The sequence below is a fragment of the Diabrotica virgifera genome, chromosome 9 (genome assembly GCF_917563875.1).
Source record: "Diabrotica virgifera virgifera chromosome 9, PGI_DIABVI_V3a".
In the NCBI taxonomy this organism is placed as follows: Eukaryota; Metazoa; Arthropoda; class Insecta; order Coleoptera; family Chrysomelidae; genus Diabrotica; species Diabrotica virgifera.
In genome coordinates, this window is record NC_065451.1 from 53,576,375 (window position 1) to 53,589,206 (window position 12,832).

The 12,832-nt window shown below is 35.3% G+C and overlaps 1 protein-coding gene across 1 annotated transcript in view; it reads right to left on the reverse strand.

Annotated features, from left to right (window-relative positions):
* LOC126892960 (ATP-binding cassette sub-family C member 4-like) overlaps positions 1-12,832 on the reverse strand; it is a 94,520-nt gene that overhangs the window by 60,983 nt on the left and 20,705 nt on the right. Inside the window, exon 4 of the mRNA XM_050662899.1 lies at positions 11,259-11,686. Within this exon, the coding sequence (XP_050518856.1) occupies positions 11,259-11,686 (428 nt within the window). The remainder of the gene's footprint in view (positions 1-11,258; positions 11,687-12,832) is intronic.

Here is a 12,832-nt window from a genome sequence, read left to right on the forward strand (position 1 = left end):
ATATCGAGTTATATTCACGGGGTGGAACGGACAGACGGACAAACAGCCTAGGTCAAATTTCTCAACTTTAGTACCATCCTTGGGTTATAAGCTTTCATTTGACACCTCACTTGTCATTCTACCTGGTATAATGACGGAGGAGTTGAGTTCACGGGCAGACGTGAACAGATGCTATGTTCTTCCTTTTCGATCATGTTTACTCCAGTCTAAACAACCATTACTCTACAGCAACATTTTGCTGTGATTTCTCTAAAGCATTCGATTGTGTAAACCATAACATCTTGACTGACAAATTACAGCACTATGGATTTAGGGGAAAGGCTCTTAAATGGCTTAACTTACTTACTTACTTAAGCCGTCCTCTTGTACCTTACGGTGTCGAGGTGACTTCACCGTTTTTTAGTTTTTTCAGAGTAGTCAGAGTTTTTTTTTTATACTTTTGAGACGGCACATGCACCGTCAACCTCAATCCCCCTCTCACTTTCCTTCAAGAATACTCCAACCTCACCCTCCTCAACACTCAACCCATAGTCCATTTTCCAACCAGCAGGAGCACACTAAAAAGACAGATTAACACCCAAGAAAGTCACTAGAACAATAACCAAATACATCCTCTTTTCTGGTTGATCCAGTCGGCCCTCAAAGGCCATCCACAAATATTACATCAAATCAATACATCACTTTTTAGCGACGTATTAATTCAATACAATATCTATGGACAACCCCTGAGGGCCGACCAGATCAACCAAAAAATAAGATGTACCCGGCCATCATTCCAGTGACCCTCCTGGGTGTGAATCTGTCTCCCTAGTGCACTCCCGCCGGTCAAAAAACAAACTATAGGCAAATGTTGAGGAAAATGAGGCTAAAACATTCTCAAAAGAAAACAAGAAGAAAATTGAGGCCAACAGCACATGCACCACCCCAAAAATATAAAAAAGTGCTTTTTTAACATGTAATGCGCAGAATCACATGACATATTCTAATTGGAAAAAGTGGCAATGTAATACACAAAATTTCTTGTCTTAATATTGTACACAATAATTTCATGTAAATTTTTGTTATATTATTTTCTGTTAACAAAAAAAGTATAGTCTTTATAGTAATATAATAAGTATAGTATAAATGGCTTAAATCATATCTTAATAAAAGAAGTCAGTTTGTAAGTGTTGACACGAAGACGTCTTCTTGCATGCCATTAGAATGTGGGGTACCTCAGGGTTCAGTTCTAGGCCCTATATTGTTTCTGATATACATAAATGATATCTCTAGTCTGAACATTAAAGGTAAAATATGTCTCTTTGCAGATGATACTAGTATTACTTGGACTAACACGGATATTATGGATCTTCGCAATACAATAGCTTTAGACCTAGTCACCATTAAATCGTGGTGCGATTCGAATCTCCTGTTATTTAACGTTTCTAAAACCAAAGTCCTACCTTACAACAGTATGATGCAACCTTTAGTACTTAATTACGACAGTCTAGAGGTAGTTGAATCGGTGAACTTCTTAGGGCTTATTGTGGATAAGTCTCTAAAATGGAACGTGCACATTGATGCCTTACACAAAAAATTAAGTTCTGCTTGTTTTGCGCTAAGATCAGTTGCTACGGAAATGAATTTGTCAACATCTAGGACCGTTTATTATGCCCTTTTTGAGTCTCATCTTCGGTACGCCCTTCCATTCTGGGGTACGTGTTGTGCGACTCAATTTGAGCGTACTTTTAAACTACAAAAGAGAGCTCTTCGTTACTCCCTGAGACTCAATAGCAGAGTTCATTGCCAAGAATTATTTAAAAAATTTAAAATTTTAACTCTTCCTTCTTTGTTTGTTTTTGAATCCGTTTGTTTAATCCGCAAACATGCATCAGAAGGTCCAGAGAGACCCACTCACAACTATCCCCTTAGAAACGTGGAGCATAATCTTTATCTGTTAACCCCACGGTCTGAGCTGGTTAAGTGCTCTATACTATACAATTCGAGAAAAATGCACAATCACCTGCCATCTAACATCAAATCTTTTACAGCATTTCCCACTTTTCGCAAGGCCTTGAAAGCTTATTTACTAGAGAGAGCATTTTATACAGTGAATGACTATTTGCAGCGGCATAGAACTTTTGATTTACTTTCCCTTTCCCTTTTCCTTGTTCGCCTTCTTTTTGCTCTGACGTTGTGTACATATTGTTTGCAAAATTTTTAATTTTTTAATGTGTACTTAATAACTGTAAAATTATATTAAGTAGTATAGCTCACGCCATTTACTTGGTTTCTGTTTCTGTTTTTGTTTTGTTTGTAGTTTTTTATTATTTTTTGTCTTTTATTGTATTTTTTTATTTTGTATAAGCTTTGTCCACAAATTAGTAAAATTTTATGACAATAAAGCATACCTTACTTACTTACTTACGGACGAACGGATGGACAGACGTTCGTGGATAATTAAATGTTTTCACATTTTTGCAAAATTGGTGAAAACAATATTAATTCGTACTCGATTTTATTCGAAAGTGTAACTTTTCTTTTAATTTTTGGAGAAAACCTCATCCTTCCATTGATTATTTTTTATATTATTTAATTATACAAAAATATATTGATTTATAGCATGTTTCAATATTTTCATTGGATGTATCATAATATGCTTCAATATATCGATGTATAATTTTGTTTGCCATCCCTGTTGGGATGTGATTTGAGAATTCCCCGCATGTAAAAGTCCTTACATGTCCGCTAAATTACTTTGGACTTGGCTAAATTGGTTTAGACTAGGCCGTACTAGTTTATCAGGTTTTTATATCAGGTTATATCAGATTGGCCTAGGACAAACTAGTTTGGCCTACGCGCTATGGGACAAACCAGTTTGGCCTAGGCCATTCTAGTTTATCCTAACGCGCATAGGATAAACTAGTTTGTAAGGCGCAAATTTTAGACCTCTCCGTGTCTTCTTCTATTCAGCATTCACTTGGTTTGAACAGAGGCGGCGCAGGGCGTGGGCAACCACCCACGGCTCGCGGTCCGAGGGGGCTTGCGCCATGGTGCTTGCGTCGCATTCGCTCGCGAGAAATCCCCACTGTATTGCAAGTCACCGCTGGCCAAAAAAGGGCATTTCCCTGAAATTGCGGCCTATCGGTAGCGAAGAATTTCCACTGCACGTCGCTGCCCAAAACAAAATAGGGTATTCCCCATTCGTCAAACAACTGCCTTACCCCGTACACCGCAACTATTTGACGATTGTGTTTTCATGCTGTTTGTCGTCAAAGAAAAGCGTATAGTCTACTACTTGCTATTGTGCATAAGTGATAATATATATTTTTTGTGTGGCATTCTATTCAAGAAATTTAAACTATGGTTCAGTGGCGGCTCGTGGCCTTGGAAACAGGGTCGGCAAGGTTTTTTTGTCTCCTCATATAGGTATACCATCAAACTAAAAGGCTTAATTCATCATAGGAGATTTTGTTGTTTTTTGCTTTTTTTTTATTTGATGTACTTGACATTCTCTCTTGTTTCATGGTGTTTCGACAATACGTGTTGATTCTTTTGAGACAAGGTAAATCCCGTTTTTTTTTTAGGCAGAAATTGGTGGTAATAAGAAAATTGATAAACAGTTTGTTGTAATGAATTGCAGTACTTACTACATAGAATTATACATACATATTGTGCAACTTATCCCACTTTCTGAAAATATTTGGACCAGCATAATTTTTAAGTACCTAACTTGCAATAATAAATATCTTGGAAATTCTTTGGCGAACGTAACTTTTAAATTTTAAATCGTCAAAGAGGTCAAAAATTTGCAAATCTTCAAAATTCGAAAAACGAGTATCTATTTGCATATAATAGTAGGTATCCAAAATTTCAAGATATACTTACTCGTTTTTCGAGATATGTATCATGTCGTTGTCTTTTTTGGGGTGGTGCGGAAATATCAAGGGAATCCAAAACGTCACTGCGTATATATTGGAAACTACTATCATTACGAAAATCTCTGAGATTTTGCACCAGCTTTCGTATTCTATTTTTAGAATAAATAATGTCAGTTGACTGATTTTGAACAACAAGGAATATCTTGGGCAAACTCTGTCTTAAAAATATTTAAAAAAATATTGAAAGAGTCATTAGTATTTATTAAAGTTCTCAAACCGATTGCTTCACGGATCGAGGTATCGCCACTTTCAAAATCATCGCCTTCGATAATAAAATCAAAAACTTCCAAAAGCTGTTCACGAAAATCTGCTACAGATACTTAAATTATAAGAGATAATCTGCTTAGATAAAACTAACCGAGATTTAAAATTTCATCGCGTCTGACAAACTGTTCGCTTTTTTTTCGAAACAAATTTGTTCTAAAGCAGTAATCCGTTTAGGTGAGCTAAACTGGCAAGAAAAGACGATATTCTTTATTTTTTTACACGTATCATGTAAAACTAAATTCATTATATGCGCATAATAGTGAGTAAATAAAGCTTGTGATGCAATAGTTTTAACTTTTGCCTGGAGACTATTCAATTCACCACTCATCACAGCAACGTCGTCATAAGATTGCCCCAGTTTGCCCTACCAATTTATTTTTGATATCAAAAATTTGAATCTGTTATAAATATTACCACGTAACGCGTATCGAACAAAATAATTGATAATTGTGAATGACATGATAATCAGAAGTTTCATCTACTTTCAGTGAAAAGCAAATGGTTTTCTAAATCTCAGATTCAACAACGTTATTCAAAATTTAACTATTTGATTATATGTATTAGTTCATTCTGTATTACGAATACACTTCGAATCAGAAAGTAAATAGGTATTTCTAAAACAATTTTATTAATTCTCTATAATTACTTTGATTTTTAACAAATGCTTCGATCCATCATGTCCACTAAATGATAATTCCTGACAACTTAAAAAAATTACAATATCAATTAAACGACGTAAAACGGCGTGATTATTTTTGACAATTTCTACCGATGCATGCTTCCAAATGAAACACCGACCGGCAGACCGAAATGTGCCGTACTTGCCGCTTAACCTGCCATGCCGTATCTGCTATTGCCCACGGAGAGAAGTAATGTTCGCTTGCTCATCGACTTGTTATGTCGTTGAGTTTTACGTGTAAATTGTCAAGCTACGGATGTTAGCGGATCATTCATTTTTTGAGAAGTCTGTTATGCGCAGGGATCACTTAACGCTCGGATTGATCAAATTCTTTTAAAAACCATGAATAAAATTTAGTCTGTATTATCTGATAGATTTTTTTTATTGCACAGATACAAATATTTAAAAAATCTATATCTATAAATGTGTGGGTCGGTACTGCCGACCCTGCCGACCCTGACCGGCCGCCACTGCTATGGTTTACTGTTTCAAAATGCTGTTTTGTAACTATACCTACTAATAAAAAAATAAAAATCCACAAGTAAAAAGTTTTCCTGTAGTTGGCTGTATACCATGTAATACAAAAAACAGTAAAATCCTTTATAAAAGGTATATATTTAAAATCCCTAAAAGGGGCTACATCACATAACCAGTTTTCGATTGGTTTACCAATCATCATCAGTGCTTATCTAAAATGAATATAACCTGGTAAAATATTGCAAAGATTTTGAAATTTTGACTACGGTTAAGAAAAGTTGTAGGTTATACTCACGTGAAATTTGCATGCTAACCACTAAGATATAATTTTACAAAAATATGTGGGTTAAAGCCCTGTACAAGTAATCCGTCAAGAAAATATCGGTTAAAAATATTAACTTAAGCATGGATGTTTAAAGTATTTTTCATTAATATGCCCCAGATAACATCTGAGCTGTGGTTTGACTTGTTCACATGGTGAAAGTATGACAGCAAGTGACAATGAAATGAATAGAGACTTCCGAACGATGACATGACAGAAATGACAGTTCCACAGGAAGTTGAAAAATTAACCTGTCATATTAAAAGACTAGTTAGATCTGTCATATTTAAAGACAGCTAGTTAAAATAAGAAATGATGTAGTAACAACACTCATTCCATTGTGAAAAATAATCATTTAAAATTCAGTGAACTAGATATTGTAGTTAAAAATGTATTCGCGTAGGGTGATTGTGGCAACAGTGGGTCAAGTGGGCACACTTAGTCAACGCCGTATTGGACAGAAAGAATAAAGCAATAGTTGCGTCTCTTTCATAGTAGATTCGACCCCGGCTATCAGCCATTCCACGTCAGTCAGTCCGCCGCTCTGAACTGTAGTGTACGTAACAGAGAACAATTTGTGAGTTTGGAGTGAAAAAATAAAAAAATACGTAAGTTTTGATCTTTTCTTATTCCGAATCTATTGATCTTATTCCCTGAGTTATAATTTAACGCAGTAAGTAGTTATTAAGGCCTCATTTGACGTTACATTAAGGATTATCACACAGTGGTAAACATTTGTTATTGCGTCCTAAAATTAAAATGGCGACAGTGGTATAAAGTGGGTCATCTCTAAAGTGGGTACAGTGGATCGACCCACTGTGCCCACTGCTACTAAACTGGTTACTATAATTATATTTTTATTTTACAGAATGCCAAAGAAACGCCCGTTATGCAGGCAAATAGGTAACCATACCAAAGAAAACATGAAACATGCTCTTCTAGAAATTGCATCGGGAAAAAAGATACGTGTTGTAGCAAAGGAAAAGGATATTCCGTTTTCAACGCTACAGCGTTATGCAGCTAAAGCAAAAGCATCAACAAGTATTGAAAATGTGCAACTTGTGCCGCGTTATGATATTAATAAAGTTTTTGCGGATGAGCAAGAACACTTACGTGTAAGAGCACTTACCGAATATTACAATAATTGCGCTCTTATGTTTTACGGCTTAACAACAAAAGATTGTAGAAAAGTTGCATATGAAATGGATTTCAAATCAGATGGCAGGTATTGATTGGTTAAAATCTTTTCGCAAGCCTCATAATGAACTATCTTTACGCAAACCAGAAGCTTGCAGTCTTGCTAGAGCAACTCCGTTCAGCAAGGATACTGTAAAAGTCTTTTTCGATAATCTACAAGAAGTATACAAAAGATATTCTTCATTTGCTGATGGTATTAGAGTGTACAATCTGGATGAGACGGCAACAACCACGGTACAAAAACCTCAAAAAGTAATTGGTCCTAAAGGTAAGAATATTGGAAAAGTGACAAGCGGCGAGAAAGGCACACTTGTAACAACTTGCTGCTTCATTAGTGCAAGTGGTCAAGCTTTGCCCCCGGTGCTGATTTTTCCCAGAAAAAACTATAAGGACCACATGCTTAAAGGTGCTCCCCTGGATCATTAGGGTTAGCTACATCTTCTGGTTGGATGAATAGCGAGCTATTTGTTACTACAATGATACATTTCATTAAACACACCTCAAGCTCTAAAGAAAATCCTTCATTGTTAATCATGGACAACCATGAGTCACACTTATCCATTGAAGCTTTAGATTTAGCAAAAGAAAACGGTGTAACAATATTGACACTACACCCTCATACGTCAGCAAATCGCATTCACCAGGGACATGACTCCCACAAATATTATTAATTCTTTTAAAAAGACCGGAATCCATCCTTTCGATAGAGACATTTTTACTGAAGAAGACTTTTTACCCAGTACTGTGACTAATCGTCCCAATCCCAATACCATCCAAAATAGACTTGACGTGTCTTTGCAAGATACCATAGAAAATGAGCAGAACCGTCCTTTGGTTTTGGAAAATGAAACACTCCGTGGAACATTAATAGACTCTCCAACTTTTCTCCAAGCCCATTTAGAGCCTGAGCGTGATTCACAACAAGAGCCCTTGGAGCTAGAGCATGAACAACTACAACAATCACCAAAGCCCCAGTGCTCAAAGTCGAAAGATGCACCGGTATCATCAGGTGCTTTTATAAGCCCCAGTTAATTCAGACAGCCCCTCAAAGCTCAGCCAAGGGCAAACAAAAGAAAAAGAAAACCTGGCCGCAGCATAATCGCGACGGATACACCGGAGAAGGAAAATATTAGAATACAACGATCGGAAGTCAAGAAAAAAAAATTACCAAATAAAAACAAACCAAATGAACCAAAGAAAAAAGCTGTAAGGAAAGTATTGCAGAGTGAATCAGAAGATGACACTGATGACACGATTTCTATTCATGATGAAGACTCCGACTGCTGGGATGAAGAAGTGGAAGACGAAGTTGGAAATAAAAACGAAATACTAACCGATGAAAAGTTATTGCTTAATGACTTGCCTCGCTTTCCAAAGAAAGAAGATTATGTTCTTGTTCGTTTTTCTACTAAACGGAAAAGTGTTTATTTCGTAGGAATAGTTTTGCGTGAGCGTAATGATAAATTTGAATATTATGTAAGCTTCCTTCGTTCAAATCACAAATATCAGTTTCACATGCCAAGTAATCCTGATGTATAATATGTTAACGAGACCGATGTAAAACTTATATTGCCTAAACCTTGTCTGGGGGAGGAAGCACCTTACGTCAACAGTCTTACTACTATTTTAATGTTGATTTTTCTCAAATCGATATCCGCTAGTTGACATGTGGAAGGCTATTTAAGTTGATTTTATGTTTTGTTAAAATTTATAAGAAATAATTAAGTACGAAAAACCAAAATCTCAGTTTTAATTTAGTCGATAATCAATAAAATACTAAACTGTCATATTAGATTTCTAAGACATAAAGGTTTAAAATAGCTTAAATTTAAAAGCAAGGAGTGCGTAATTTTTTGTTAATTTTTAATTTTAATATTTTTTACGGACACTGCTTATATATTTAATAAAGATCTTATATTATCATTACAATCAAAGGTAATAACAAACAAAATGTTACTGAATGGAAAATGACTGAAATTATATTGTTACATTTAAAAGCTAAGAAAGCTATAATTTGTAATCATCATTTATTTTTTGTCATAAAATAATATATGTCTTATTATATTAAGTGTAACCTAAAACAGGGATTTAATAAAAAGTAAAAATATTAACCCGCCATTACACGCGCTATGAGGGAATCCCTCACCATATTTTTTTATAAGCAATGAAATTGTGTAAACTAATACAATAACCTTAAACACCCAGGAATGCCTTTAGCATGGTTCATGAGAGGGTATGAAAAAGTTATAGAATATTTCAGGCGGTCAGTGTGCTGTGTGATAGTTGAAAGAAGAGACATCCCTCTTCAAGTGAGGGAATTCCTCACTGCGCGTGCAATCACGGTGAAATCACTTTTCTGTTATCTCAAAGAAACTTTTAGGTTTTTATTTAATATTTAGGTTGGTTTAATTAAAATATTATTGTTTGGACTAGGTTAGGAACAGTGGCACACCGAGAGTGGGGGGTTTGGGGGTTAAAATCCCACCCAGAGCATATAGAAATATATATAAAAGAAGGTAGGAAAATGTAACTTGTCTTTCACAAATAATACAAAAAACTTTCGGTGCCCAAGCAAACCCCCCTCCCCCAGAGGAAAATTCTAGGTGCGCCACTGGTTAAGAACCCATTTTTAAATTTACCTATTCTAATTGGGAAATAACCCACAATTTAACTTGAAAAATTGATTTTATTGACGTTTCGAATTTCACCTCGGACGTCGTTATCAAAATACAAAATATTAATAGTTAATTACATAAATGCCACAAAGAAATAGCTTCAGAACAGTTGTTAATTTTAATTTGTATTTTTAGTAAAATGAATTCGCATAAAGAACGTTAATTTCTTCAGCGGCTTGCTGAAATTGAAAATTAAGAAAACTTGCTTTTGATCTATATTATTTTTACTTTTGTTTTGTTAAATTAATAAAAAAAATGGTTTACGAGACTTTCTATAATATGTGAGTACAACCCATTTTATATTTATACATGTTGACATTCATTCTTTCTCGAAATAAGTCGAATTTATGTAGGTGAGGGCGACGCTCATACGCGTGCAACCACGTCACAATAGAAGACGCGTGTAACGGAGGGTTAAAAATTCTCTGTCTTGTTCTACTCCAATATCCTCCTGATCCACTGTGCCCTCGGGGTTGACCCACTGTATACCCATCTAAGGACACAGTGAGTCAAAAACCTTTTTTGAAAAAATTTTTTTTTACAAAAACTAGCAAATGTGTTTAAAAAAATATTTAACCAGTGTGTAGCCAAGGAAGCTACCTTTTCATCTTTAAAATTTAACCTTTATAGCTCATATAATTTCAGAGCTATGTGATTCAAAAAAAAGTGTGACCCACTGTTGCCACAATGACCCTATATTGTCAGTGGAGGTGGTTAGGCAAACCACATTACACAAATGTTTGTATTCGAAAACTAAAGTCAGTAATCAAAGCTTGTGCTTTCTTAATGATACATCCCTCTAGATTATTTAAAACATTTTTACACCTCAGTCACCCCCCATTGTGATCTCTTTTTAAACTTACACAAATTCCTACAGCTACCAATAAGTTAAATAAATTCGATAACTTTAAATCAACACAAACTTGCTTTTTTAAATCTTAGGTCTCTTGACAACAAGATTTGATTGCTGACTTTAGTTTTCGAATACAAACATTTGTGTAATGTGGTTTGCCTAACCACCTCCACTGACAATATACGTGAAAACATTTTTAACTACAACATCTAGTTTACTGAATTTTAAATGATCATTTTTCACAATGGAGTGAGTGTTGTTACATCGTTTCTAATTTTAACTAGGTGTACACCATAGTCTTGAAATATGACAACAACTTCCTGTGGAACTGTCATTTCTGTCATGTCATCGTTCGGAAGTCTCTATTTATTTCATTATCACTTGCTGCCATACTTTCACCATGTGAACAAGTCAAACCACAGCTCAGATGTTACCTGGGGCATATTAATGAAAAATACTTTTATAACATGGATACTTAACGGCTAACTTAAGCATGGATAACATCCATGCTTAAGTTAGCATTTTTAACCGATGTTTCCTTGACGAATTACTTGTACGGGGCTTTGACCTACATATTTTCGTAAAATTATATCTTGGTGGTTAGCATGTAAATTTCACGTGAGTATAACCTACAACTTTTCTTAACCGTAGTCAAAATTTCAAAATCTTTGCATTTTCTTACCAGGTTATATTCATTTTAGGTAAGCACTGATGATGATTGGTAAACCAATCGAAAACTAGTTATGTGATGTAGCCCTTTTTAGGGATTTTAAATATATACCTTTTATAAAGAATTTTATTGTTTTTTTAATAAAATAATAGATACCTAGGCATACATGCCTTAATTCTACAAAATATTGATACTTACACTGTAGCGGTATCGATAGTAGCAAAAATATTGATCCAAGAAGTCCTGTCCATCCAACAATCATATATAAAATTACCATTACAATAAGTGCCTGTATCGGGCCGAAATAAAGATATTGGAGCATAATAATAGCTTGGTCAAATCTACCTACATCATTAGATAGTAAATTAACCATCTGGCCAATCGTAGTCTCGGCTAAAGCAGATTTGCTAAGTCTTAAAGCTTTCCTATAGATTAGAGAGCATGAGGCTATTCTCATTTTCATACCAACTTGAAACGTTGCAAAGCTAAACCTATGTGCAAGGATGACCCTAAGAAACGACGTCGCTACTATTAAGCCTGCGTACAAATAAATATCTTTAATATTTTCTTCGGGATCTGTTTGATAAACCATCAGTAACTTTGATATTAAAAACGGTTGAGCCATTCTAAAAAAAAACAATTCTATTAAAATTAATTCTTCTTAAATAGGCAGGTTAGTTTTGTTTCGATTCAGAGGTATGCATGCGTCTTCAGCCCCACTGAAGACGTTTGAACAGAGAGAAACTTACGTATGGGGATGGTGGATCACCTGTGAACCGAAATAAAACATAAGCTGTTCTTTTAACCCATTTGGTCCCACTGTATTCGTACAAGTAAAGCAGCAAAAATGGCCTAGTACTGAAACATTCTTCACAAAAGTGGTACTCCATGTATATATCCGATTCTATTAGGAAGTGTTCTACTAGATTTTCACAAATTATACCCTCGGTGGCGTTCCTCTTTCTAACCTGTGACGCAGTAATTAGAAGCTAACCTCCATATTTCTGTTGAATGATTGAAATGTTTGCTATTTTGTGGTTTTTATATTATTTATCTCAGTATATTAGTGAAGACTGTGCTATTATACGGAGCAGAAACTTGGAAAGTGTCAAGAAAATGTATCAGGCAGATGCAGGTGTTCATGAATAAATGCATAAGGAAGATTCTTAACATTTATTGGCCAAATAGCATATTAAACCAAGTCTTATAGACAAGAACTAACCAGAAACCTATCTATGTTAAACAATGGAAAAGGCAATGGCATTGGATAGGGCACACAATAAGCCGACCTGACAGAGACATAGCAAGGCAAGCCTTAGATTACATACCACATGGAAAGAGAAGACCAGGTAGACCCATATAAACGTAGAAACGAAGTGCCAAGAAAGAAATTAATGCTATTGAGAAAACCTGAGCCGAAATACAGATCAGTGCAAAGGATAGGATAGAATGGACGCAAGTCCGCAAGAGATCCGCGTGGAGTTAAGAGGAATAAGTGAGTAAGTAAATCGACCTACATCAGTAGATTGATAATTAATCATCTGGTCAATCGTAGTTTCGGCTAAAATAGATTTGGTGGGTCTTAAAGCTTTCCTGTATGTTGAAGAAGACGATGCTATTCTCATCTTCATGCCAATTTAAAACGTTGCAAAGCTAGATCTATGTGCAAGGATGCCAATAAGAAATGACGTCAGTATTATTAAGCCTGCCTACAAAATAAATTTGAAGCGTTCGAGATGTGGCTATATTTGAGAATTCTTAAAATCCCATAG